General features: G+C 38.4%; 2 protein-coding genes across 2 annotated transcripts; both read left to right on the top strand.

Annotated features, from left to right (window-relative positions):
• Window positions 1-275: 275 nt before the first annotated feature.
• Window positions 276-6,957, top strand: LOC148851383 (uncharacterized). Its single transcript, XM_088945679.1, has 4 exons — window positions 276-749; window positions 1,488-2,856; window positions 6,013-6,046; window positions 6,166-6,957. The coding sequence occupies exons 2-4, from the start codon at window positions 1,529-1,531 to the stop codon at window positions 6,634-6,636; spliced, it is 1,833 nt and encodes a 610-aa protein (XP_088801805.1). The 5' UTR covers window positions 276-749; window positions 1,488-1,528; the 3' UTR covers window positions 6,637-6,957.
• An 8,316-nt stretch (window positions 6,958-15,273) lies between these two features.
• On the top strand, window positions 15,274-17,751 carry LOC148851382 (large ribosomal subunit protein eL30-like). Its single transcript, XM_088944838.1, has 6 exons — window positions 15,274-15,357; window positions 15,486-15,548; window positions 15,649-15,754; window positions 15,888-15,989; window positions 17,371-17,439; window positions 17,531-17,751. The coding sequence occupies exons 2-6, from the start codon at window positions 15,528-15,530 to the stop codon at window positions 17,569-17,571; spliced, it is 339 nt and encodes a 112-aa protein (XP_088800964.1). The 5' UTR covers window positions 15,274-15,357; window positions 15,486-15,527; the 3' UTR covers window positions 17,572-17,751.
• The last annotated feature ends 6,204 nt before the right edge of the window (window positions 17,752-23,955 follow it).

Below are 23,955 nucleotides of genomic sequence, written 5' to 3'. Positions count from 1 at the left end.
TAAGCGGTAGGTTTCGTGGTAGGAGATGGTAAATTGGTAAATAAGATGTATTGCCAGCAGCTAACGTAAAATTCAGTGGAGATGACTACGTGGCAAATATGTAGGGCTCGTTTGGGGTTGCCACATGGTTAATGTTACAGATTTGTTGTCTACTTTGATCTTTACTACACGACCCGCCTAGTAGAAGATTTTTTGTTTCTTCTCTTCAGGGGTGTTTTTGGTATTGCACATTTGCACTTGTAGGGTGAAATCTCATATATCCCTCCAGTGGCCGAATGGCCCGAATCAACAAACTCGCGCTCTTCTCTCTCTCTCTCTCTCTCTCTCTCTCTCTCTCCGCAGCGATTAGAGAAAGCCCGTCGGATAGAGGCCAAACACAGACAAGAGACTACACGGAAAAACCCTAAAGAAGGCCATTTCTCTTTAGTTTTTCTGCAAGATCCTCTTGTTTTATTGTTTCATCTCTCCCCTTTTTTTATTCATCTTCTTGTTTTGCTTTTTCCTGTTTTGTATTTGGTTTCTTTTTTTCTTTCTGTTTTTCTTTCAGGGACACGAACCAGCGAGTTATACGGTGTTTGGTCTTGTGTTGGAGCTCTAATGTTGCTCTTCTGAGTGTCTTTTATGTGGGTTTTTATTTGTTTTCTCTAATGGTTCGTTTTCTCTTCTGAAATTAGGGTTTCACGCCTCACTTCTTTCTCTTAAAGGAAGTGACGATCTTCGAGAGGTTGCAGTTGCGAAGCTATTAATTTGTAAGTTCTCTATTAATATATCGTATTTGCAGCTTTTCACCTTTACGTGATCAACGGCTTTCTCTCCCCGTCTCCCTCAATGTATTTGTGTGTGTGGACGTGGATCCTGGAGCATTGAAACTTGTAATGCGTAAATTAGGAAATTAGGTCTTCTTTATTTTTACGTTTTTAGCTTTGTTTTGTGCTGTGGATTGGTGGTATTTTATGTGTTTCAGCTTGGTTCTAGGAGTAGGTTTTTCTTTTGGTTTCTTTTTACTAAAATTTCTATAAGGGTTCAACAAGGTTGCTCATTTTATAGGGTTAAAATATTTAAGGTTATTTTACTGTGTATGTGTTGCTTGCGTTCGTTTCTTTTCCCCAGCTCTTTTTTTTATGCTTTTATCATTCCTGCCCTGTAACCAATTTCCTTTCGACTGATGAGGAGTCGCTATTCTGACACCAGAACATTAGTAGATGCATTTTTTGGATTCAGCATTTGTTAGATTTGTTAATTTTCTCCATTTTTTTGCCCTTCTATTTAGTTCCTGGAAATGGAATTACGTTCAATTCGTTTTCTCAGTGTTATCTTGAAAACCATTATTTGGGTATACTTGCCGATTTGTGCTGACCAAGCAAGGATCTCTTTTTTTGTTTTATTTTTATCTGAATATATTTTTAATCTTCTCTGACTCTTTTTAAGATTTCTATTTGGTATAATTAGATTTGTTCATACTGATTTCACGCTACTTCAATTATTAGGATTGGAAAGACACTGGGCTCAGTAGGCACAACTAAGAAAGATGTCAACACAGTATCCTGTACTTGACAATAGGCCAATTGATCAATGGAAGGTAGCAGAGCTAAAGGAAGAACTTAAGAGGCGGAAAATCACAACAAAGGGGTTGAAGGATGACTTGATAAAACGTTTAGGTGAAGCAATTTGGAATGAAAGAGAATCTTCAAAGGAGGGAGTTATTAATGGTCTTAGTAGTGATAATGAACCCAAGTTGAAGCCTGAAGAGAAGGGGACTGAATCAGTTGATATTCAAGTTGTTAAGGATGGTCAGGATAATTGTGAAAATAAAGCCCCAGAGGCAGAAAAGGATACTTCTGAGGTTGATATTGTTGATAGTGCTGCTGAGACGGTTGAAGAGAAAGCTCAAGCTGAGGAACCGATGGGAAATTCTGGTTCTGTTATGCCAGTTGATGAACCACCAGTTCTTGCAGTGTCCGAGGAAGCCAATATCACAGTCAGCCAGGGTGGGGAAACCCAATTAGCATCCAGCATTCAGGAGTCAGAGAACATTGAAATCAAGATGGAGAGTGAGGATACAAAGCCTCTTCACAAAGGTGCTCTTCCCGACGTGTCCGGTCCAAACAATCAGGTATCTGAGGTCAGCCCTGTTTTAGGGTCTCAAGTAAAGTCTGAGTCTATTTCTACTGATTCTGTGTCAATTATTGAAAAGAATGAACTAAAGGATAATTTGAATACTGATAATTTCCCTTTAGAAATAGAAGTTGTTAAGCCGGAGATGGTGCAACCATCATCCAGTGATGTTCCTCCTAATGATGGCGATGTACATCAACTGGATGATCAAGAGCCACGTGAGAACCAGGGCTCTATTGAAGATATTGATGACACCAATGCTCCAAGTGTTGACCTTGGGAAGAATAACAATAGTGCAGATGTGGGGTCCTTGGAAAAATTAAATTTAGACCGAAGTTCAGGAGATGATTCCATGGAAGAGGATGTATTGGAAAGTAAGCAAATTGATTCAAATCATAATTCTGATGAAGTGGGAGATAGGACTGATCTAACTAAAGTGCATGTTGTAAAAGAGGAGAATGCTATTGATGCTGTGGGGGCTGGTTCCTCTTCTGAGAAGAAGGAAATTCCTGCTGAAACAAAAAATGCTCCTTCTGTGCCTGTCGAGAAAAGAAAACTTGAAGGTACACTTACTTCTTTGTCATTAGAACATTCATTTCTTTCTTTTTGCTGGTCCTTTCATTGGGGATATATGTACCCTGTTTTTCTGATTTTCTTTTCTAAGTGTTCTTTTGCTTTGGGTTCTGGTTCATCTTTTGTTTTTATGTTGTTCAAACTTCCCTATATATTGTGCATCCAGATGTAGATTTCTGATTGTGAAATGAATTTATCGTTGAGCCTCAATAATCTAATGCTTAAATAAATATTGAACTATCCTTTTATAGGTGTTATCTACAATTAATGTGGTTGGGTAGAAAGAAAGACCCTCAGGATAAACTGAAGGTCGAGTTTGTAGTGGTGGTTAATTAATGAATTTTGATGTTTTGCACTTCACATTATCTTTCCACAGATGATTGTAGTTGTGTTAATTTTCAAATGGACTACCTCCCAACAAAAGGCTTTAACTTTAGGTGGCACTGGACCTTTCCAAATAACAATAACCAGAAATACATTGGAGGAATGTGACAAGGTAAGAGTTCAGAAAAAGCTGCACACAAAAAAACAATCCATTTGGATTAAGGGTCCATACCCTTAAGACATGATAGGAGGATAAAAAAAGACACCTTCAAGGCTTCCGGCAAGAACTCTTGTAAACCCAAGATCTCATGAAACATCAAGCTCTGTTAAGGAAGTACGATCTACGACATCATACCAACTTCTCTTTGTTCAATGAAAAGAGAGTATAGGGAGGGAAACCAGTCTTTTAAAGGCGTGCTCCCTCATCATCCAAGCCTTGTCCCAACTATATGGCACGAGCTACATGAATCCTGTTTCACCATTCTGTTCTGTTCAATGCCATACCCGTCATTAAATTATGGGCCCCCAGAAATAAAAAAGAAAAATAAATAATTGTCTTCCCAACAAAGTTGTTTTATCCCCTGCTGGGTTTAAACTTATATGAAGTTGAAACAAGGGTTTAAGGGCACAAATAGATTTCTAATGAGAGGCAAGTGTAGCTCTGCATGCTAAATTAGTTTCATCACAGTTTGCCATAACTTGTCTCTGTCCAAGGGGAACCACCACAACTTCTTACTCAACAAGGAATTCCTTAAGGTCAATCTTTCTTCCTTCTTAACTTGAAACAATTCCCCCAACTAGTCAAATGATCCTTTTTAGAATCACCAAGCTCTCTTTAGAGTCTCTTATTATCTCTCCAACTTTTGTGCAACTAGGGCAGGATTTTTTTTTTTTTTTGATAAATAGGGTGTGAATTTAAAAGCTGAGAGGAAATCAGGAAATATATTGTGATATTTTCACTGGTGAACTTAATCAAAATAATTCTGCCACCAGAGATATAATTCCTTTTTTCTTGGTGGCCTCTTTGTAAATTTGTCCACTACAAGGTTCCAAAGGCTGCATGATCTAGGGTTGCCTATCCAAGGTTGCTACTAGCTAAAATGCAACTCTGACACAGCACATACCAGAATTGCAGTGTATTGTTCTGTTGCCCCTGTTTAAATTTTATTCCTGTCAATTAACTCTGCCAAATTTATTAGCACTCTCCAAGCCACTATCCTCACATAAAATGATTTCATCATCTGCAGAAGTTGGAATGATTAATTGATTACTACTGTACCTGCCAAACATTTTATTATTAAATTATTTAATCAACTAAAAGACAAAGCAACAAGCCATTCAATTCAATCACTTCAGCTGCTATCAAATGGCTCCTTATTACAAGTCTTCTAGGTTCAGCCTGTTGATGAAACATTATGATTGCCTTACTTCATGCCACTGTTATTTATTGAAAGAATGACATTTGTTATGGCTCATTGTTGTCAAACTAGTTGGAATTTGTCCAGCCCTCAATTTTGCAAGTGTGCTTAAAGGTAGTTAAACTCGTATATAACTGCTAGGGTGTTGGTAAGGTATTTCAATGTAACGGTTGAAGATAATAATTTGCTTAGCTGGTAAAGTCTGCAATTCTGCATACATTCTGTCATGTGGTGACTACTTGTTACCATTTACCAGATATGATCTATGATACAAAATGTTGGTGATATAACATATTCAAGTGACTCTTGATATTTGAGTGAATGGTGTCCTCTCAAGAGTGGCCCTGGCCATGTTGTGGACATGGACTCTGGAGTTGGAAACCAGTGTGTGTCCTGGCGTCTGACTCAGCAAGATGGAAAAAACATGGGCTCATGGACATGTCTATGGAAAGTTAATACTATTAAAATAGTCCCATCTGTTTTGAATTCTTATATGATAAACAGTTATGCATATAGAAAAAAGGTTTAGATATCTTTGTTGCCCAAGGCCATATCTTTGTTACTTCATTATCCACAATTCATATTTCAACCACATTGATTTGTTTTCTTGTAATTAGAAATAATTCTGGCTGATGGTTTTTATCATGAGCAATGTTTACTTAAGATGGAAATTGAAGATCGCAGTGTGTTTTTGTGTGTATGCTCTGGTGTGTGTTTGGCAAATCTTGATTATATATTGTTTTCTTCTGTTGGTGTTAATCGTGGCTGTCTTCTCAGGGATGACAATTTGTCCATTTGATGACCAAGTCAAACTAAGAGATGCAGTTTCTGAGTATTATAAGAAATTAACTAGGTTACTTCATGGCAGCCTGTGTGATGTATTTTCTTTTCCTTTATTTTTTGAGTCTATATGCCCCTTTTAAAAGGCTTCTTTCTCTTTGGTGCTCCATTTTGTTCCTGAGTTGAGAGAAAAAAGTAACAGACCTAAAATATCAGTTAGAAAACTTTCTTATGGATGTGGATTTGTGGAGGATGGGGATGCTACTCTTCATATTCTAAAGTCCTTGATAGGGTTGTGGATATAGATATTTCATCCACTGCCTTGGAGCGTTCTTTTATCCAATAGCTGATGTGTTGTCATTAGCATCATCATTATTTGTCATTGTCACTGTTATTATATTTCTAGCACTACTACTCTTGTCGTTACACATACAACCAGTATGATTCTTTTTGTTTTGTGGATTAGTGGGTGTTTGCATGTGTATTCCTCACTTTTTGTTTTTCTTTTGATTTCTTGATTAGAATGACAATATGTAGCATGGCCTGAATAGCCATTTTTTAGTAGAAATGATATACTGAAAAAAAATGAATATTAATCATTGCTAAATGAATGTAAGTTTCATCAACAATTACAACTAGCAGTAAGTATATGGTTGCTACAACTAGCATAATATGCACTAGTTATAAACTTATAATCATTAAATTCGTACTATAATTTACCCTGTCTTGGCAATATTATGCATCTATCTAGGATATTTCATTTTTATTAATCTTGATAAACTCACCATTGAGTATGAAATTAAATGGACCATATCAAGACCCATTGCTATGTGACGGTATAGCTTATGCACCCACCTGCTGTCTGACGCGTGGATTATTATTTATAAACCTGTGCAAATTTGTCTTTTGGAGCAATTGAATTAACCAGTTTTTGATGGATCCTTGGTGCCTGCAGTATTCATCAGTGGAAGAAGCCACAGAGACTCGAAATGCTTTGTACAACTTGCAATGGCCTCCAAATGGAGGGCGGCTTTTGGTGGCAGAATTTGTTGATCCCCAAGAAGTTAAAATTCGGGTGGAAGCTCCTTCACAGTCTCCAGCAGCACCTGTCAGCATCAACACAACATCTACTGCTCCTACATTCCAGCCCCAGCCCTCCCCTCGCCAACACAACCTGCGACAACAACTTCCTCCCCCACCTTCACTCCCACCTCCACCACCACCACCAACAGTGTCTGATCCACCCATACCAGTGCGGGAACGACTTCCACCCCCACCACCGCTCCCAAAGAAGCCAGATCCGCCTATAGTTACCCTTGATGATCTCTTCAGGAAGACAAGGGCTACCCCTAGGATTTACTACCTACCATTGTCTGAAGAACAGGTTGCAGCAAAACTTGCAGCACGCAAGAATCTCAAGGAGTGAAAGGATGATGTGATGGTCTTTTGCATTAATGGGTTAGCTTTATGTAAAACTGTATGAAGATACATTTGATTAATCAAGCCTTTGCAGATCTAAATGAAGGCATAAAATTACCTGTGCAAGTTTGTGCATAAGGGATCGGGAGGTTAATGATGTTAGGTTATCTGTACAGCTGTTAAGATCGAGTTATTATCTAGAGATTGAGCTGTCATTGGTTGCCTGATAACCTTTTTTTTCTGAGAGGGAAAGTAGTTTGGGTTGACTAATAGTGCCATCTTTTGTTGTTTCATTATGTAATGAGTTGCATTATTGGTGGTACTTAAATTGGTATCTCCTTTTCCCTTTCAAATTTAATTTTTGAGGGTAGAGAGGTGGATGGAATCGTTAGGCTTCTGGGTCCTTGCGGTCGACGGCGGATGATGCTTCTATTGATCGTGTAGAGTATGATCGTAACTCGCAGATGTACCGACGACTCTGGATCACCTGCCTACGAGAACTCTGCGCATCTCTGCCCACAATGCACTACCCCGTGAATTGGGAACATATCTCTACCCACAATACACTATCCTGTGAATTGGGAACATTCTCGGTGTCCTATAATTGGGTGGTGATATGACCTCATCAAATTAAAACCGCAAGGGTCCTATAATTATAATATTCATCGAGTCATTGACTGACACTCGGTGTCCGAAAGAGAAAACAATGGAGTCCCTTTTTATTGATATGCATGGTGAATTCCGTTTGAGATGAGCTACTGGGTTTTTTGGCGCTAGCTAAGGTTATCTGTGGATGAACAGAGCGCGGTAACATTGTTTGTTGTTCAGGCTTAAGGGTTTATGTTTTCTTTTCTTAATCCACCATCGGCCACCCTAACCAAACTTTTGCATGTCTTGGCTTGATTTGATTAAAATATTATTAATTTCGAGTTTGATTTGAATTATATATTTTTGGTTCGAGCTTGAATTGATTAAACCTTTAATGAAATAAAATACATTTTATAATATATACATACATATTATATGTAGGGCAAATTACAAAGGCCCCCTCCCTTTGTATATGGTTTATGGGGTCCGTGACAAAGACTTCCCCCTGTACTATGACCGTGAGACAAAGACTCCCTTCTGTTAGCCTTCCGTCGAAAAAGATGAGAAGTCCACAGTTACAATATTTTGTAAGTCCCATACTACCCTTGTAATAACTATTTGGACAATTTTAACCATCTTTTCATGTTTTATGTGTTTTCTCACCTTATTTCTCCCTTGCAATCTAAGGATTTCTCCTTCGTGACCAAGCTCCGAGTTACAGTAGCAAGGGACATCTCCCTTACAAGTTTTTTTCGCTCAGGATTTCTTCCTCACGAGTTTCAGTCGCAAGGGACATCTTCCTCATTGTATTGGTGTGATCTCCAATGGAGAATAGACATTGACGATCTGAGATGGATTACATGAGGGTATTTGGTGGGTGTCTATTTTTGCCATTTTTAAAATGTTAACTTGACTTGTGGAGGGTATTTTCGTCATACCTTCTGTTAGCCGAGTTAACAGGGAAGGGTTTTTTTTGTCTCATGGTCATAGTATAGGGGGTGTTTGTCGCAAAACAAAGTACAAGAGGGTCTTTGTCACAGACCCCATTGTATTGGTGTGATCTCCAATGGAGAATAGACATTGACGATCTGAGATGGATTACATGAGGGTATTTGGTGGGTGTCTATTTTTGCCATTTTTAAAATGTTAACTTGACTTGTGGAGGGTATTTTCGTCATACCTTCTGTTAGCCGAGTTAACAGGGAAGGGTTTTTTTGTCTCATGGTCATAGTATAGGGGGTGTTTGTCGCAAAACAAAGTACAAGAGGGTCTTTGTCACAGACCCCATAGAATAGGGGGGTCTTTGTAATTTGCCCTTATATGTATCACAAGCTTTCGAGCCAAACTTTTTATTGTTTTAGCTCGAGCTTGAATAATTAATCAAGCTTACAAGTTATACCAAGGTTTGAATTCCATTTCAACTCGATTAGGATCGAACTCGAATTGAGCATAATCGAATTTGAGCCCAAATAATTCGATTAGAGCTGATTTGTTTATAGTGCTAGCGTGGATAATTGATAGATGAGGAAACATTTGGTAAAAAATGCTTAACTTCAGATTTCGAAATAGTGGCTGGGCTTGGACCAAGTTTTCATAGGCTAGCATCAGTATTTTGAGGCTCCCTAAGCTTGGCCTATCTTGCATCTAGGGTTGAGCCTAGCTGACCGTTTGAACTTGTACTATATATTAATAAAATTGTATATTTAGAAATTAAAATTTAGTTTAAATTTATATTTAAGATTACATAAAATAATATATAATTTATTATATATTAATGCACTAGTGGAAGGATGCACATGTTTATATAAAAATAAAAGGATGAAAAATATTCTAATAACTTTTATGGGCTAGAGGTGAAGCCAAGGCAATATTAATATTATATTTTTAAATACATTATCATCATTATCCAAGCCTTATCCCAACTATATGGGGTTGGGTACATGAATCCTGTTTTGCCATTCCTTTGATGGTTTATCCACTGTTAAATTATTAGTGCTCATATCATTTTTTGCTACTTTGATCTATTTCCCTTCGGTCTACCCCATCCCTTCTAGCCCATATAAATTTCGTATCGTTTCTTCTTATGGGTGTGTTGTTAAAGGTCTTCCATGCACATGACCAAGCTATCTTAGTCTACTTTCTCTTATATTATCACTAGTGTTTGAGCATGGTTTGGTTCGGTTCAATTTTGAGGCAAAACCTGAAATCTAGCCTATAGGGGGTCAGTTCCAAGTTTTTGAAATCATAACCTACATTGTCAGTATCAGCTCTAACGGTGTATCGCCCTATATCAATGCTTTTTTTATGTTTTATTTGTTTTTTTAAACCAATTCAGAGGGGTCGGTTTAAGTCCTAGCTACCCTTTGAACTATGGTTTGACCTAATACAACCCCTGGAGGGGCATATCGGATAGCCATCAGTCGATTTCAAGAATTTGAAACTATACCTTACTTGGTAATAAATTGGATAGGATCGATTCAAGGCCACTTTGAGGTTGGTTCCATTGGATTATGGTTTCACCCATAAGTACCATCTATTGAAGCTACTCCATGATTCCTTTAATTAACTTCATTTTTTATCCTTTGCTTTATAAATTTTTCCATTTTCCATCTTGGATATACATTTGTACCACACTCATTTTTGTGCATGTTTCTTGAACGCCCAACACTTTGCTCCATATAGCATAGTTGGCTTTCTACTAAATTTCCCAATCCTAATTGTACACCAATGTATGTTGGTGTTATTACTAAGTTTACATGTCATATTTCTATTTTATTCCTATTTATTTAAAACCTCTTTTTTATGTATAATATGATACCATACAATATGTATTGATACTTTGAACCATCTAGTATTAATCAATATTTTCAAACACTAAATAATTTGCCAATTAGGTTCAACTCTAATCCACTATATTACATGAAAACCATTTAATATTGTGTGTGTGTGTGTCTACATGCATGCATGTATGTAAGGATTGAAATATTGATATGATATGTTTGATACGGTGTGTACCATATTGGTATCATTAATGTCTTGCATGGGATACGTATCGGTGGGATATGCACATATTCTTCTGAAAAAGAAAGATGGAGGGAGTCAAACTCGCATCAAGAGCTAGGGGAACTTAACGTGTGCCTATTAACCAACACGCCAATCCGCCTTTTGTATTTATGAGTAAATAAATATAACTTTTATTTATTTATTACAATGCAATTCAAATAAATATATATATATATATATATATATATATTACATTTAACTCCAATTAAAAAATAAAAAAGTAATATTTAAAATCTATATTTTATAAAATAACAAAAATAAAAAATATATCAAAATATTATTTGAATCTCAAAAGGTCTATATCGGTTCATAACACACTGTATCGACCAGTACATATTGATACGGACCAATATAGAATGATACGCCGCTTACGAGACACGAATGCACATATTCTTTTGAAAAAGAAAGATGGAGGGAGTCAAACTCGCGTCAAGAGCTAGGGGAACTTAACGTGTGCCTATTAACCAACACGCCAATCCGCCTTTTGTATTTATGAGTAAATAAATATAACTTTTATTTATTTATTACAATGCAATTCAAATAAATAATATATATATATATATATATATATATATATATATATATATATTACATTTAACTCCAATTAAAAAATAAAAAAGTAATATTTAAAATCTATATTTTATAAAATAACAAAAATAAAAAATATATCAAAATATTATTTGAATCTCAAAAAAATATAAAAATATAATATTAATAAGAGAATAATTATTTTAATTATTACATTTATAAATTTGAACATTATATATATTAATTTACATTGCATAAAATTATATTTATTATTTAGAAAATAAAAAAATTGTTTACAAAATACTCAAGAATATAATCTTAAATTGAACCTATCAAATCTACATTTATACCAAAAAAATATTTTTAATTAAAAATTATAGGAATAAAAATATAATAGTAGAATAATCATTTTAAAAGTCAAAATTTGTGAATTTGCATATGATATGTATTTTAGAAATTTTAATAGATTCGATATATTTTAAGTTGAGATAATACATTTTATAAATAATTAATGGATATTTTAATTTACATAGAGAATATAATATTTGGTTGACCTTTTTGTTAATGTAATAAAGTAAAAATAGTAAAACCAAAAATAATTGATATAATAATTAAAATATAATAGGAAAATATGTTTTGCATTTTGGATTCTTGATTGATACATTATCAATAAAATTGTATGATATCTGTGCATCATATTATATTAATTGTAATATTTTTTTTTCATATACACCATTAAAATACACATTTTCTATATATTTATACATTATTTATGATTAGTTAACCTTAAACTTAATATTATTAATATATTATGAAATTTTTATTTGTTACCTTAGTGTATCCATATTTTTCATCCATATCTATGTGTTTCCAAAGCATATTCGTACTTGTATCCGTATCCAAGTTGTCTGATACGATACGCGATACCGATACTTTAATCCTTGGGCACGACCGAGCAGGCCATGCCGACATAGCCCAATCTGCAACCTGGTGTGGCACGGGCCATATATATTATTTATATATTTATATAATATTATATAAATTATAATTATATAATAATATATAATATATAATATATTAATAAAATTAATATTTTTTATTTTTATTATACTAATTTATTTAATCATTGTTTATATAAGCAATTTTGTAGATCAAAATTCATATAAAATTAAAATGTTAAGTTTTTTTGTCAATTTTTTAAAATAAATAGCATTGACCTGATGCATGGCCCAACCTGGCCGAAGTCTCGGTCCACGGGTCAGCCCAGCCCGTGGCACAACACAGACCCACATGGGCCTGGGGCGTGGGCCGTGCCAAGCCGACCCCCTACGTTATCTAGAGGTAGATTGCATGGCAGCTTCGTCTAGCTAAGGTGTCACTCGAACAATGAAAAGTAGCAATAAGTGTGTCAATGGTCAAGTTTTGGACTGGATCTTGTTCAGTCCAAAATCAATTTTGATAGATTGAACGGACCAACAAAACATTGGATTGGAGCAATTCAATCCTAAATATTTATTAAATTGGATTGGACCTGGTCCGTTCGTAATAATTTTATATTGGATTTGGGTTGGATTAAGTCAATATCTAGTCCATTTATATAAGACAAGAATATAAGTGTCAATGGATCGGGTTTGGGTTGAAACAAATCTAAATTAAAATGAACTTGAACAAATTGGACAATTCAAATATTGAAATGAACTAGTCCAAAATGGTCCAAAATACTTATTAATTGGACAGAAACTGGTCCTTTTGTAATTAACTCATGTTATTGGACTAGACTGGACAAAATCCAGTCCAACTGACACCCCTAGTAGTTTATTTTACAATTTAAACCTCACAATTAAATAGAGACTAAATTCAAAATTGAGTATTTTAGTTAAAACAATGTTCCTTAATCTTCTTATTCATATTTTTAATAGTAGTGTAAATATAGAATTATAGATGTGTTCAATTTTTTTTTATAATTCTTTTTGTATTTCTATGTGAAAAAATAATTATGATATGTTACACTTACTTCTTGTTTAATATGATAATTATATGTGCTCGAATGTTCTTTTGCAAAATTTATTCATTTTTTATTTTTTATTTTTATATTTTATTAATTTTATCGATATATTTATGACATTAAACGCTAACAAATTTGACCCAAAAGTTGAACTATTGATCTTTGCCAAACAATAAAATAATTCAATTTTTGCTCAATTCTAAATTATATATTTAATTTTCATTATCATAATTTTTTTTCTTGTTTATTACACTTATTTTTTAATTTCATTAATAAAAATATCATGTGTCTAATTTTCTCCACATTTTGTAATTTTCTTATATTTATTTTTAGTTTAAAAATTTTATTACCTAAATATGACTATATAGGTTTATCAATTTTGATTTGGATGGTTGAATTTCTTAGCCAACACTTTGATAAAGAACGGTTTTGTTTTTGAGTTATATTTAAAATATATGAGTTTATATTATTAAAAATATCAGCATAGATCTAATTAGTATCATTTATTAGTGATAAATAACTTAATATATGATTCAATAAGAGAAAGTGAGAGTTAATATTTAAGTTATAAGACTTAACGAGAATGGATTAAATGAGGTGGAATGTAATAATTGAAATTACACTTTCAACCCTTACAATTAGAGATGTACTGAATAGACAAATATGAGCATTTTAGTAACAATTAAAGTTGGCATTAAAGCTACAATAAAATGAATTTTATACCCTTTCTCAAACAATGAAATAGGGAGTGCTTTTAGTCCAACAAAACTTCCACTCTACATTCCCACTTTTATATAATATAGATATACAATATACAAAAATATATAAATAAATAATAAATAATATTATATATAATATTTTTATTTTTTATGTATAATCAAGGTTTAAAGTATCAATATCAGGCGTATTATATTGTATCTTTTGGTCTTGATACACCTATTTACAGGTGTTTCGGGACCCTGGTTTATTTTAACAAAAAAACATTAAAAAACATCTTTAGAAATCATATTTTGAAAAAAAAAATACAAAATGCCATTGAGCTTGTATTTTGGCATATCAATACTTTGAACCATGTATATAATATTAACTATTTTTATATATAAGATAAAAATATTTTTATATATGTATGTTTTATTGGAAATTTGGCTCATAGCCGAGCTCGAATTTATGAACTTTTGAGTTGAGTTAAATTCGAAATCAAGGCTCTAGCTTGAATAGCTAGATATTTGACTAAGCTCAACTCAAATCCACCCTTGCTTCTAATTCTACAATGTTTAAATTTAGGATTTGTTTTCATTTTTATTAGTTTTTCTTCTATTATTAATAGTTGACCAAGATGATTAACTATTTGAATAGTTTTGACCATTTTTTACTTTTCTATTTTTTTGTTAGAATGGCTCAACCTTTCGGTAACCGGACTTCTGACTGATTTGGTCTCCAAATCGGTTTTAAAAACCATGGAGTTTAATTTCGATTTGGACCAACCCGCGCTAGCTAGGGGTGAGCAAAAAAAATAAAAAATCGAATTGACAGAAAAAATCGAATCGAAAAATCGGTTAATAAAACCAGTTGGTTTAGTGTTTCAAAATACTGAAAGTACCGGTTCAGCTTCGATTAACTAATATAGAAAACCGATGGTTAAACAAACTGACCAGTATATATTATATATATTTTTTATGTATATTATTTATATTATATTTTTTATATATTACAAATTAATAAATATGCATTATATAAAAATATATATTTATAATATATTATTTATTATTTTAAAATATAATTTTTATTATATATATCGTAAAACTAAAATACCAAAAAACCGACGAACCAAACAGATTAATCAACTAGCTTTGATCGATTCTGATTACCGATTTTTCAAAAACCGAAAATACCAGTTCGGTTCCAAAAAATGCCCCAACGAACCGTTGGCACCCTTAGCACTAGCAACGAGCTGAGCTTTTCACGACAACTTGGTTTCAGCCAAGCTCGAGCCCAATTTAGTGGCTTCGTTAATAAATGAGCCGAGCTCGAGCTTACTAGAGCTTGGCTAGCAAACCAACTCGAATATATATAATATATATAATAATATTATAGAAAATGATATATATATATATATAATAAAAACATTATAATTATTAATAATTATAATTCTTAAATTTTAAATATAAAATAAAATTTTTATATATAATTTTTTTATAATATATTTATAAAATATATAATAAATATTTTTATAAAATATAAAACTAGCCTTTAACTCGAGCCGAACTGAAGGTTATGGTTCGAACCGAGTTCGAGACTGATACTATTCGACTCGGCTCGGCTCGAATTGACCCCTAGCGCCTACTCTTGAGTAAAGACTAGCGAGTGAATGAATGTACGACAATTGACAAAGGATTCTTTGCTCACGTGAACTGCACGTGATCATGTGGACAAAAACCCTAAAATGTTCTATTCCCATCTCTCGGCCTCTCGCCCCCCATCCTCAACGAAACCACGCAGCATTGCAACTCATTAGGATTTCCTGGAAAAACACCGTAATACAAGGTAAGATCACTCTTTTCTAACTCTCGATTTCTTCCCTCTATCTCTCTCTCTAAGAAGTCTTAATCTTTGATTCGTTTTACTCACCACGAGAAGCTAAAAATTAGCACTTTTCTTTTCACCCTCTGAAGAAACACCTGGGGAGGGCTTTGGGGTCTTTGTAACTAGCAACAATGGTGGCAGTGAAGAAGACGGTATGTACCTCTTGATCCAATGTTTATTTTTATTAGTTTAGGCTTACTGTCAAGATCTGTGGTTTTCTTGGCTAAATCTTTTTTTGCAATGATTTTACAGAAGAAAACTCATGAGAGTATCAACAACAGGCTCGCTCTCGTGATGAAGAGCGGGAAGTACACCCTTGGTTACAAAACGGTCCTTCGAACCCTGAGAAGTTCGAAAGGTGAATCCTAATTTCCCTGCTTCGTATTCTAATGTTGTTTTATTGGCCTTAATACGATGGAAAAGTTAATTCATGGTTAGGTTCCTTTTCGGTTTCTTTATTAAGATCTGGGTCATTTTTTTGGTATTTGCAGCAAAACTGATTATTATTTCAAACAATTGCCCGCCTCTGCGGAAATCCGAGATTGAGTACTATGCAATGCTTGCAAAGGTTGGCGTCCATCATTTTAACGGAAGTAAGTGGTCTAGCTTTCTGTGTTGAATCTGAATGAATGTCAATATGCCATTGAGTTATTGTTTGTTCTTCCATTTCAATATCTTAAGTTTTTGTTTAATTTATTTTTAATATGTTGTTTTGTATTTTGTTTTTATTTCTTCCTACTCCAACCTTTTCTTGATTTACACTGGAGGGAATATTATCAGTGTATAATGCTTGAGAATTCATTTTCCGTTATCTGCTGTTTTTTTTTTTTTTTTGATGAATGCCCTTATGCACATGGTACACTTATTAAATGACTCAATGCTTGTCACATTTGAGGTGACCTTGGAATCCATCAATGAAAAAGAGTAAGCTTAAAAGTTCTAATTACTCATTACCTCACCCAAAGTATATTCCAATTATCATTGGACCATTCGTTTCACATGTTCGCAGTTGGTACATGGTTATGTGGAAGTCATGTCAGATGGCTTCATTTCTTTTTAGGTTTTCTTAGCATTTTAATGTATTTGTTTGCTATAAAATGGAATTGTTATTAAAAATTTTTAAAAGTAGAAATTGCAAAATTCCACTCGACTCCCATTCTCCCTTTTCATCTTATAACACGATGGCTTAGCAGAAAGATGCTAAGTTTTGAACTTTACCAGATAGCACTAGATTCAAGCTACATGTCTTCACCATTATACTTGATCCAAATGTGCTTCCCAAATAGTTTTGATAATTGATAATTAATAATTATAAAAAAAAATAGTTTTGATAATTAATCGTTGTGAAGGCTCTATCAAAATAAAATGACTAGTCATTTTGAACACCCTCACCAAAAGAAAGATTAAATAATAAAATAGAAAAAAAACCATAAAAAAACCTGGCATTGGGGCATTAACTTGGCATAGTTTAAGTGGAATTGCTATATATGTAAACGGTTCTTCTCGGTTCATCTACTACCTTACAAATACAAGGAATACCAACCTTCTGTAATGAAGATGTACATAAAATCATAATGATTTGTTTACATGTTCGGCAATGATCCAGAAGGTGCCTGCTAATTGCACTTACCGAGGGTACAGTGCCTTGGTACTTGAGGTCTGACTTGTCTCGTTTGTCTGGCTTGGTCCAGTTCCTCCAGATGGGTTTCTTATGGTGCGATGTAATTTTGGCAGACTGCTGAAGCCATTCGATACTGAATTTCTTTGATGTTTGTTGACTGAGATATTATTGTTGTAATAAACACAGTTCCATAATATCTCTTTTCCTCTTGTAAAATATTAAAGAGAGGTATATTATTGTTAAACATGCACTTCCTGAATAATTGAATAAGATAAAATTAAAACAAAAGTGGGAGGGTTCCTTAGTTGAAAATGACCAACATCATCTAACCTATTTTTGTTGATGTTTTCTAGACAATGTTGACTTGGGCACAGCATGTGGAAAATATTACCGTGTATCATCCCTTAGCATTATTGACCCAGGTGCGAAAAATTTACTTATATCGAGCTACAATTTACTATGTAATTCATCCTGAAGCTGAGAAACTTATTTTTCGTCGTGTATTAATTGCAGGTGATTCTGATATCATTAAAACACTGCCTGGCGAGCAGTGAAGAGAGAGAGTTATGGTTGCTGTTCTTTTGATATCCAACCGAGTAGGATATAGTTGTGTTTGTTTAAGAGTACTTTTGAGTCATAATTTTTGTTGTCGATGTGCGGTCTCCCTCCCATGTTACTTCGGAAATTATTTACTTTAATTAATGAGTATGGCAAGATTGTGTTACTAGTTCTAACTAGTGGTTTTGGAAATATATCTTAAGCTGCCCTGCGCTATGTGAAGGCATTAAAGTAGTCTTGTATTTCAGAATAGTTATGGACTTGGTTTTGGCTGCCAACGTTAGCCGAAGTTAAAACGTCTGAATTGGCTGGCGGTAAGATGAGGCAAAAACTTATTGGCTGGGTGCCTGGTAGTGGTATTTGTGAGCCCTGGCTTGTTTGATACTATGACAGGATTAAGCTAGTTGGGTTGAAAAATAGCCTCTTCCAACCCGACAAAACAATTGGAATCCGAATAGCCCATTCCGATTTTAGACCCTTATTCCCACGAACCAAATGGGGCCCAATATATATAGTTCAAAACCTAATGCTTGTAATAAGGTAAGTTTAGTTACGATGGCAGTTATAAATTGGGTAAGATTGATTCAAGGCCACTTTGACGTTGGTTCCATTGGCTTCTAGTTTTGTCTGTATCATCAAGGTTCAAAATATCGATATGCGTGATACAGTGGTAGAGACATTGGGTAGTGATGGAGCACGATCCGACTGGTTTTAACTGTCAGCTGCCTTGCTTCCGAACAGGGTAGCAGGGAACCTAAAACGGAGGAGATGGGAAAGTTTTGGGGGAACCCGGTGTAGAGGCTCCGAAGCTCAAGTTAGAATCCTTCAACAGCAAGGTAGTGCTAGATAACGCAAAGTTTGCATACCACCGTTGTCGGGGGGTAGGGGGATCTTATAGTCATTTCGTGTACTCGTCCTGAGGCCCTTGTCAGATCGGGTATGATTACCCTTGTGTTTGTCAATTCGGTCGTCATCCTTTCTGCTGAGACAGAACCATCATTGCTTAATCGTCTTTCTAACTGGAGATGGCGGTGTCAGTGGCGGTGGTAGGTGGCCGTTTAGAGTGCTGTCGCCAAACGTCAGATCCCAAGTCAGTCAGGCGTGGCGCCCTTGGGCACGGACTTCCCTAGTGTCAAGCATGGTACGACTTGTTTGGTTTTGGTGCCCAGAAGGTGATGCGAAGTGCTGAGCGAGGCGGTCTTGAGCTCGGAGGTATTTATAGGGCAGGGCAGTTTCTACGAGGTGTATCCCGAGTTGTTACAAGGAGGCAGTTTCGGCGAAGTGTATCCCGAGCTGTTACAAGGTGGGTCAGTTCGGCGAAGTGTGTCCCCTTGTTCCCACCTAGGCTTGGCCTCTTTTGTCGAGCTGTTGTTTCTGCCACGTGTCACATAATAGAGAGGTCGGGCCAAATCTTCATCAATTGCCCCCCACTCCTTGCGCCGGGGGTCTTGCCATGGTGCGGGGAGTTTTCGCGAGGTAGCTGGTGGATTTGTCCCGTCCTTCGAACCTTCACTGTACGAGACGCTTTTGCTAGGGTTCTTTCGGTTTCCGAGAAGACTGGAAACGTGCTTACTCAAAAACGCTGGTAGTTGTGACCGCGCGTTTTAAATTTCAAACCAATTCGCGCCGCTGGGACATGACAGCGGGTCATTTCAAAAAGGCACGCCACTGCTGTACGTGCGCGGTCGACTGTCAGGGAGACGTGCGGCGCGTCAGTTTCGAAAAGACGCGTGTCGAAGCGACGTCGGTTTCAAAAAGACGCGTTGACGTTTCGCTTTTTTCGGAACGACGTGCGCCAATCACGTCTCGACCTTAAGGGTTGTGCGGTCAGTAAGAACGTGTGCCGTCGGATCGTCTTCGGTCTGCATGGTCGATTCTTGGCTACTGTAGATATAAATAGTGGGGGACCCCGGTTGTTGTCACTTTTGCGGTTTGTCTACTGAGTTCGCGTCCAACCCTTCAGCTCGCGTCCAAGTCTTTTCCAGCTCTCGTCAAGGTTGGTTATACAGTTCACGGTTCTTTGGTATTTCTACAAACCTTCCGGTGAGTACTTTCTTGAATTCGTCTTTTCCCCAATCTCTAGCTTTGATAGCTCAGACGATTCTTCGAGTAGGGCCGATGTAGGTTCCACCAACCGAGCCATGTCCCCCGATTGCCTCAGTGATCTTGAGGTGGAGTTTGAGGACTACGAACCAGTAGGTCGAGTCGCTTCGGGCAGTTTGGCGTCTACCTCCCGTCGAGGTCGGATGCTAGACCGGTTTGGCCCTTCGACCATGACGCCTGAGGGGCTTCAATCCATACTTTTGTCTTACAACCTTCCTAGGGGGTACACATATTTTATTCCTTCGGGTAGCTTTCCTTGGGAACACGGTCCCGACGAGATCGTGATTTTTCGAGAGCAGCTTGCTACAGGGTTGCGACTTCCTTTCCATACTTGCTTTTTTTTTTTTTGATGTCGAACTCGTTTCTGTTGGTGTGATGGATGCGGAGAGAACTCGTGGGGGGCGTTTGTTCCAAGGTATGAAGAGGAGGAAGCGGGTCGCCAAGCGAACTCGTACTGAGCTGCCCCTGGATGAGGAGCCCCAAGCCCCAGACCATACGCCAGAGGATCTGCCCAGGGAGCCCGAAGTGACTCCACCGGTGCACGAGACTGCCGGGGCGCCTTACGCTGAAACCACTCATACGGGCGTTCCTGCGTACTCAAGTGCTCCTGCTCACTCCGGGTCTGCTCATACGCGGGCTGGGCCCTCAGGCTTGGGAGCTCAAGGGGAGTTTAGGAGTGTGTTGACGCCGAACTACGCTCTTCAGAAGAGTAGGGACGCTACTTTCCCCGATGAGGTCGCGGCGTGGACCGATCTTCCCTTGAATCAGGTCGCTTGCCGCGCCGTAACACATGCCATGGTGGTAAGTTAGATTCTGTCTTCCTTTTTTATTCTTTTGCTTCTGTTGTCATTTGCTCACTTGTTTCTTTTGGTAGGTGAATTCTTCGATTCATGCCTTGGCGGTCCAAGTGGAGAGGACCTCGCGACAGGCGCGAGCTACTGAGGCTGCCGTTCATGCTACTGAAGAAGCCTTCCGTGCTGCAGAGGCAAATACTCGGGTTGCTGAGGTGGCTGCTTATGCTGCTGAAAAGGCTGCTCGCGTCGCAATGGCCAGACAGGCAAGGTCTCAGCGTGACGCAGAGGCCATGGGGGTAGTTGTCAAGCATATGGCGGACTTGAAGTTGGATTTACAGTATCAAGTCGAATATCTTCAAGAGGACATCAGGGAGAGAACACAGATTTTTTCCCAAGGCATTGAAGACGCCAAGAAGAAGGCAGTTGAAGACTACATTGCCTCCCCGCATTTTGACGATCTGATGGTGGACTCTTACAGGAGGGGGTTCAAGTTGACCCGGTGGATGATCCGGAATACGTACCCCGACCTCGATGTAAGTGCCATAACCACTTCGCGTATAACTCAGGAGATGGCCAATGCTGCCGATGGCAAGTCGGACTCTGAAGGAGAGGCAGGGCCTTCGGGTGTTGTTGAAGTGCCTTCCGATGGCGAAGAAGTGGCTCCGGGCATGTAATTTTTTTTTTTGCCAATATACTGTTTCTTGCAATGGTGTGCCTTTTTCCCTTGCTCATCTTCCCCGAGCTGTTTCTTTGCCGGGTTTTTAAATTTCCGTGGTCTTTTATGCCGCGAACTGATTTTTTGCCTGATTTCGTCAACTTCGCTAGGTGGTTTATAGATAGTATCGCCTCAAGTTCACGATGTTCCACGTTTGGGGTACTCGTTTGCCTTCCAAGGTTTCGAGTTCGTATGCGCCCCCGAGCGTTGTTTTTACTTTATAGGGCCCTTCCCAATTAGGTCCAAGCTTGTCGATGCCGGGTTCGGGCACCATAATCTTACGGAGGACCAGGTCGCCAACTCGGAAGGTTCGTTGCTTTACTCTACTATTGTAGTAGCGAGCTACCGCTGCTGGTATGCCGCTGTTCGGATGTGCGCGAGGTCCCTTACCTCGTCCAGTAGGTCGAGGTTGGTGCGTAAATCGTCTCCGTTCGTCCGATTGTCGTATGTTTCTAATCGCAACATTGGTATTTCGATTTCCGTCGGGATCACCGCTTCAGTGCCGTAGCTGAGGTTGAAGGGGGTTTCTCCCGTTGCTGCTTTTTCGGTCGTTCGGTGAGCCCATAAGACACTTGGTAGCTCTTCGGCCCACAATCCCTTAGCTCGATCCAGACGTGCTTTCAGTCCGCGCAGGATGGCTCTGTTCATTACTTCCGTCTGACCGTTTGCCTGCGGGTGCGCGACTGACGTGAAATTTTGCCGAATCCCCATGTTCTGGCACCACTCTTGGAACTTGATATCCTCGAACTGTTTGCCGTTGTCGGAGATTAGAACCCGAGGTAACCCGAACCGACATACTATGTTCTTCCAAAAGAAGTTCTGTATGTTTCGAGCCGTAACAGTTGCCAGAGGTTCGGCTTCTATCCACTTCGTAAAATAATCTACCGCAACAACTAAGAATTTTCTTCCGCCTATTGCTGGTGGGAATGGCCCTAGGAGGTTGATGCCCCATTGTGCAAAGGGCCACGGGCTGGCGAGGTATTTGAGGTCGGAGGCAGGTTGATGGTGGATGTTAGCGTGCTTCTGACACTTGTCGCATTTTCTGACGAGCTCGACAGCTTCTGCCTTCATCGTTGGCCAGTAGTATCCTTGTCGAAGTGCCTTTTGGGCGAGTGCTCTGCCCCCCAAGTGTCCGCCGCACAGGCCTTCATGAGTGTCGCGGAGAACGAACTCGGCTTCGGTAGGTCGCAGGCACCACAAATAGGGGAGTGTGTACGACCGTCGGTATAACCATTCGTCTATTATGACGTATTTGGTCGCCTGGCGCTGCACCTTCTTGGCCGCATTGCGTTCTGCAGGGAGGGTTCCGTCTATCAGGAAGCTCGCGAGTGGATCGATCCAGCTCGGCTCTGCTTCTAAGACGGGAGCGACCTCCTCTGTCCCCCCGAGAATATTAGGCCGAGGTAAGTCCTCTATGTACACAGTTCTCATATTGTTGTGACTCGTACTGGCTAACCGGGACAGGGCGTCGGCCTCAGTGTTTTCTGACCTCGGGAATTGCCTGATGATGTGTGACTGGAAGTTGAGCAGGGCTTCTTTTACTTTGGCCAAATATGTGATCATGGAGAGATTGCGTGCTTCGTATTCACCGGTAACTTGGTTTACCACGAGCTGAGAATCGCTGCAGATGACCAAGTGTTTTGCCTTAACCTTTCGCGCTAGGTCCAGCCCGGCGATCAGTGCTTCGTACTCTGCCTCGTTGTTGGATGTCGCGAACTCAAAGCGTAGTGCGTATTCTACTTTTGTGCCGCTCGGGCCGCACAAGACTATTCCAACTCCGCTGCCTTGCTAGTTCGATGAACCATCCACGTGAAGGATCCAGGGCTCCTCATCCCAATTCGCTCTTCGCCTGACCAGGAGAGATGCCACACTAGCTGCTACTTCACGGGGTTCGGACTCTATGGGCTTAGGAGCTCCGGGTTCGTCGCAACTGAGGACCTCAGGCTCGACCTGTGGGGCTTCGTGGCTGAAAGTGCACTCGGAAATAAAATCTGCCAAAGCTTGGGCCTTGATAGCGGTTCTCGGTTTGTACTGGAGGTCGTACTCGCTGAGTTCGATGGCCCATTTCGTTAGTCGACCGGATACTTCGGGTTTGAGTAAAACATGTCTAAGAGGTTTGTCAGTTAGGACGATGACGGTGTGAGCCTGGAAGTACGGGCGGAGTTTACGAGCTGCTATTACTAGGGCGTATGCTAGTTTTTCTATCTCTGGGTACCTTGCCTCTGCTCCCTGCAAAATTTTACTAACATAATATATGGGTCGTTGGACCCAGTCTGTTTCCTTTATTAGTACCAAACTGACCGTCTCGTCGCTCGCCGAGAGGTACAGTTCTAAGACCTCGCCCACCTCGGGCCGAGCTAAGGTCGGCACACTAGCGAGGTAACCTTTTAGTTCGTCGAACGCGAACTGGCAGTCTTGGATCCACTTGAACCCTTTGCCTTTGACTGCCTTGAAGAAGGGTAGGCAGCGGTCTGCTGACTTAGACAAGAAGCGGCTTAGAGCGGCTATGCGGCCGTTTAGCCTCTGAACCTCTTTTACTTTCCGAGGTGGTTTCATATCTAGAATGGCTTTTATTTTGTCTGGGTTGGCCTCAATACCGCGTCGATTGACAATGTAGCCTAGGAACTTGCCCGAGGTGACGCCGAAGACACACTTGTTGGGATTCAACTTCAAGCTAAACTGACGCAGGATTTGGAAAACAGAATCTAAGTCTTGTATTAACTCTTGTGAAAACCGAGTCTTGACGACCATGTCGTCTATATAGCACT

This window comes from Nelumbo lutea, chromosome 5 (assembly GCF_056320005.1).
Source record: "Nelumbo lutea isolate HS-2025 chromosome 5, American lotus-T2T, whole genome shotgun sequence".
Classification (NCBI taxonomy): Eukaryota; Viridiplantae; Streptophyta; class Magnoliopsida; order Proteales; family Nelumbonaceae; genus Nelumbo; species Nelumbo lutea.
Note: the sequence above shows the minus strand (reverse complement) of the source record. Positions and strands in the feature narration are given on the sequence as shown.

Excerpts from the sequence above, each read along its gene's own strand:
- LOC148851383 (XM_088945679.1), top strand. The coding sequence starts at position 1,529 with ATGTCAACACAGTATCCTGTACTTGACAATAGGCCAATTGATCAATGG. Across the intron at positions 2,857-6,012 it reads TATATATTGTGCATCCAGAT|AATGGACCATATCAAGACCC; the intron begins GTAGATTTCTGA and ends AGTATGAAATTA. Across the intron at positions 6,047-6,165 it reads AGACCCATTGCTATGTGACG|TATTCATCAGTGGAAGAAGC; the intron begins GTATAGCTTATG and ends TGGTGCCTGCAG.
- LOC148851382 (XM_088944838.1), top strand. The coding sequence starts at position 15,528 with ATGGTGGCAGTGAAGAAGACG. Across the intron at positions 15,990-17,370 it reads CGTCCATCATTTTAACGGAA|ACAATGTTGACTTGGGCACA; the intron begins GTAAGTGGTCTA and ends GATGTTTTCTAG. Across the intron at positions 17,440-17,530 it reads CCTTAGCATTATTGACCCAG|GTGATTCTGATATCATTAAA; the intron begins GTGCGAAAAATT and ends TATTAATTGCAG.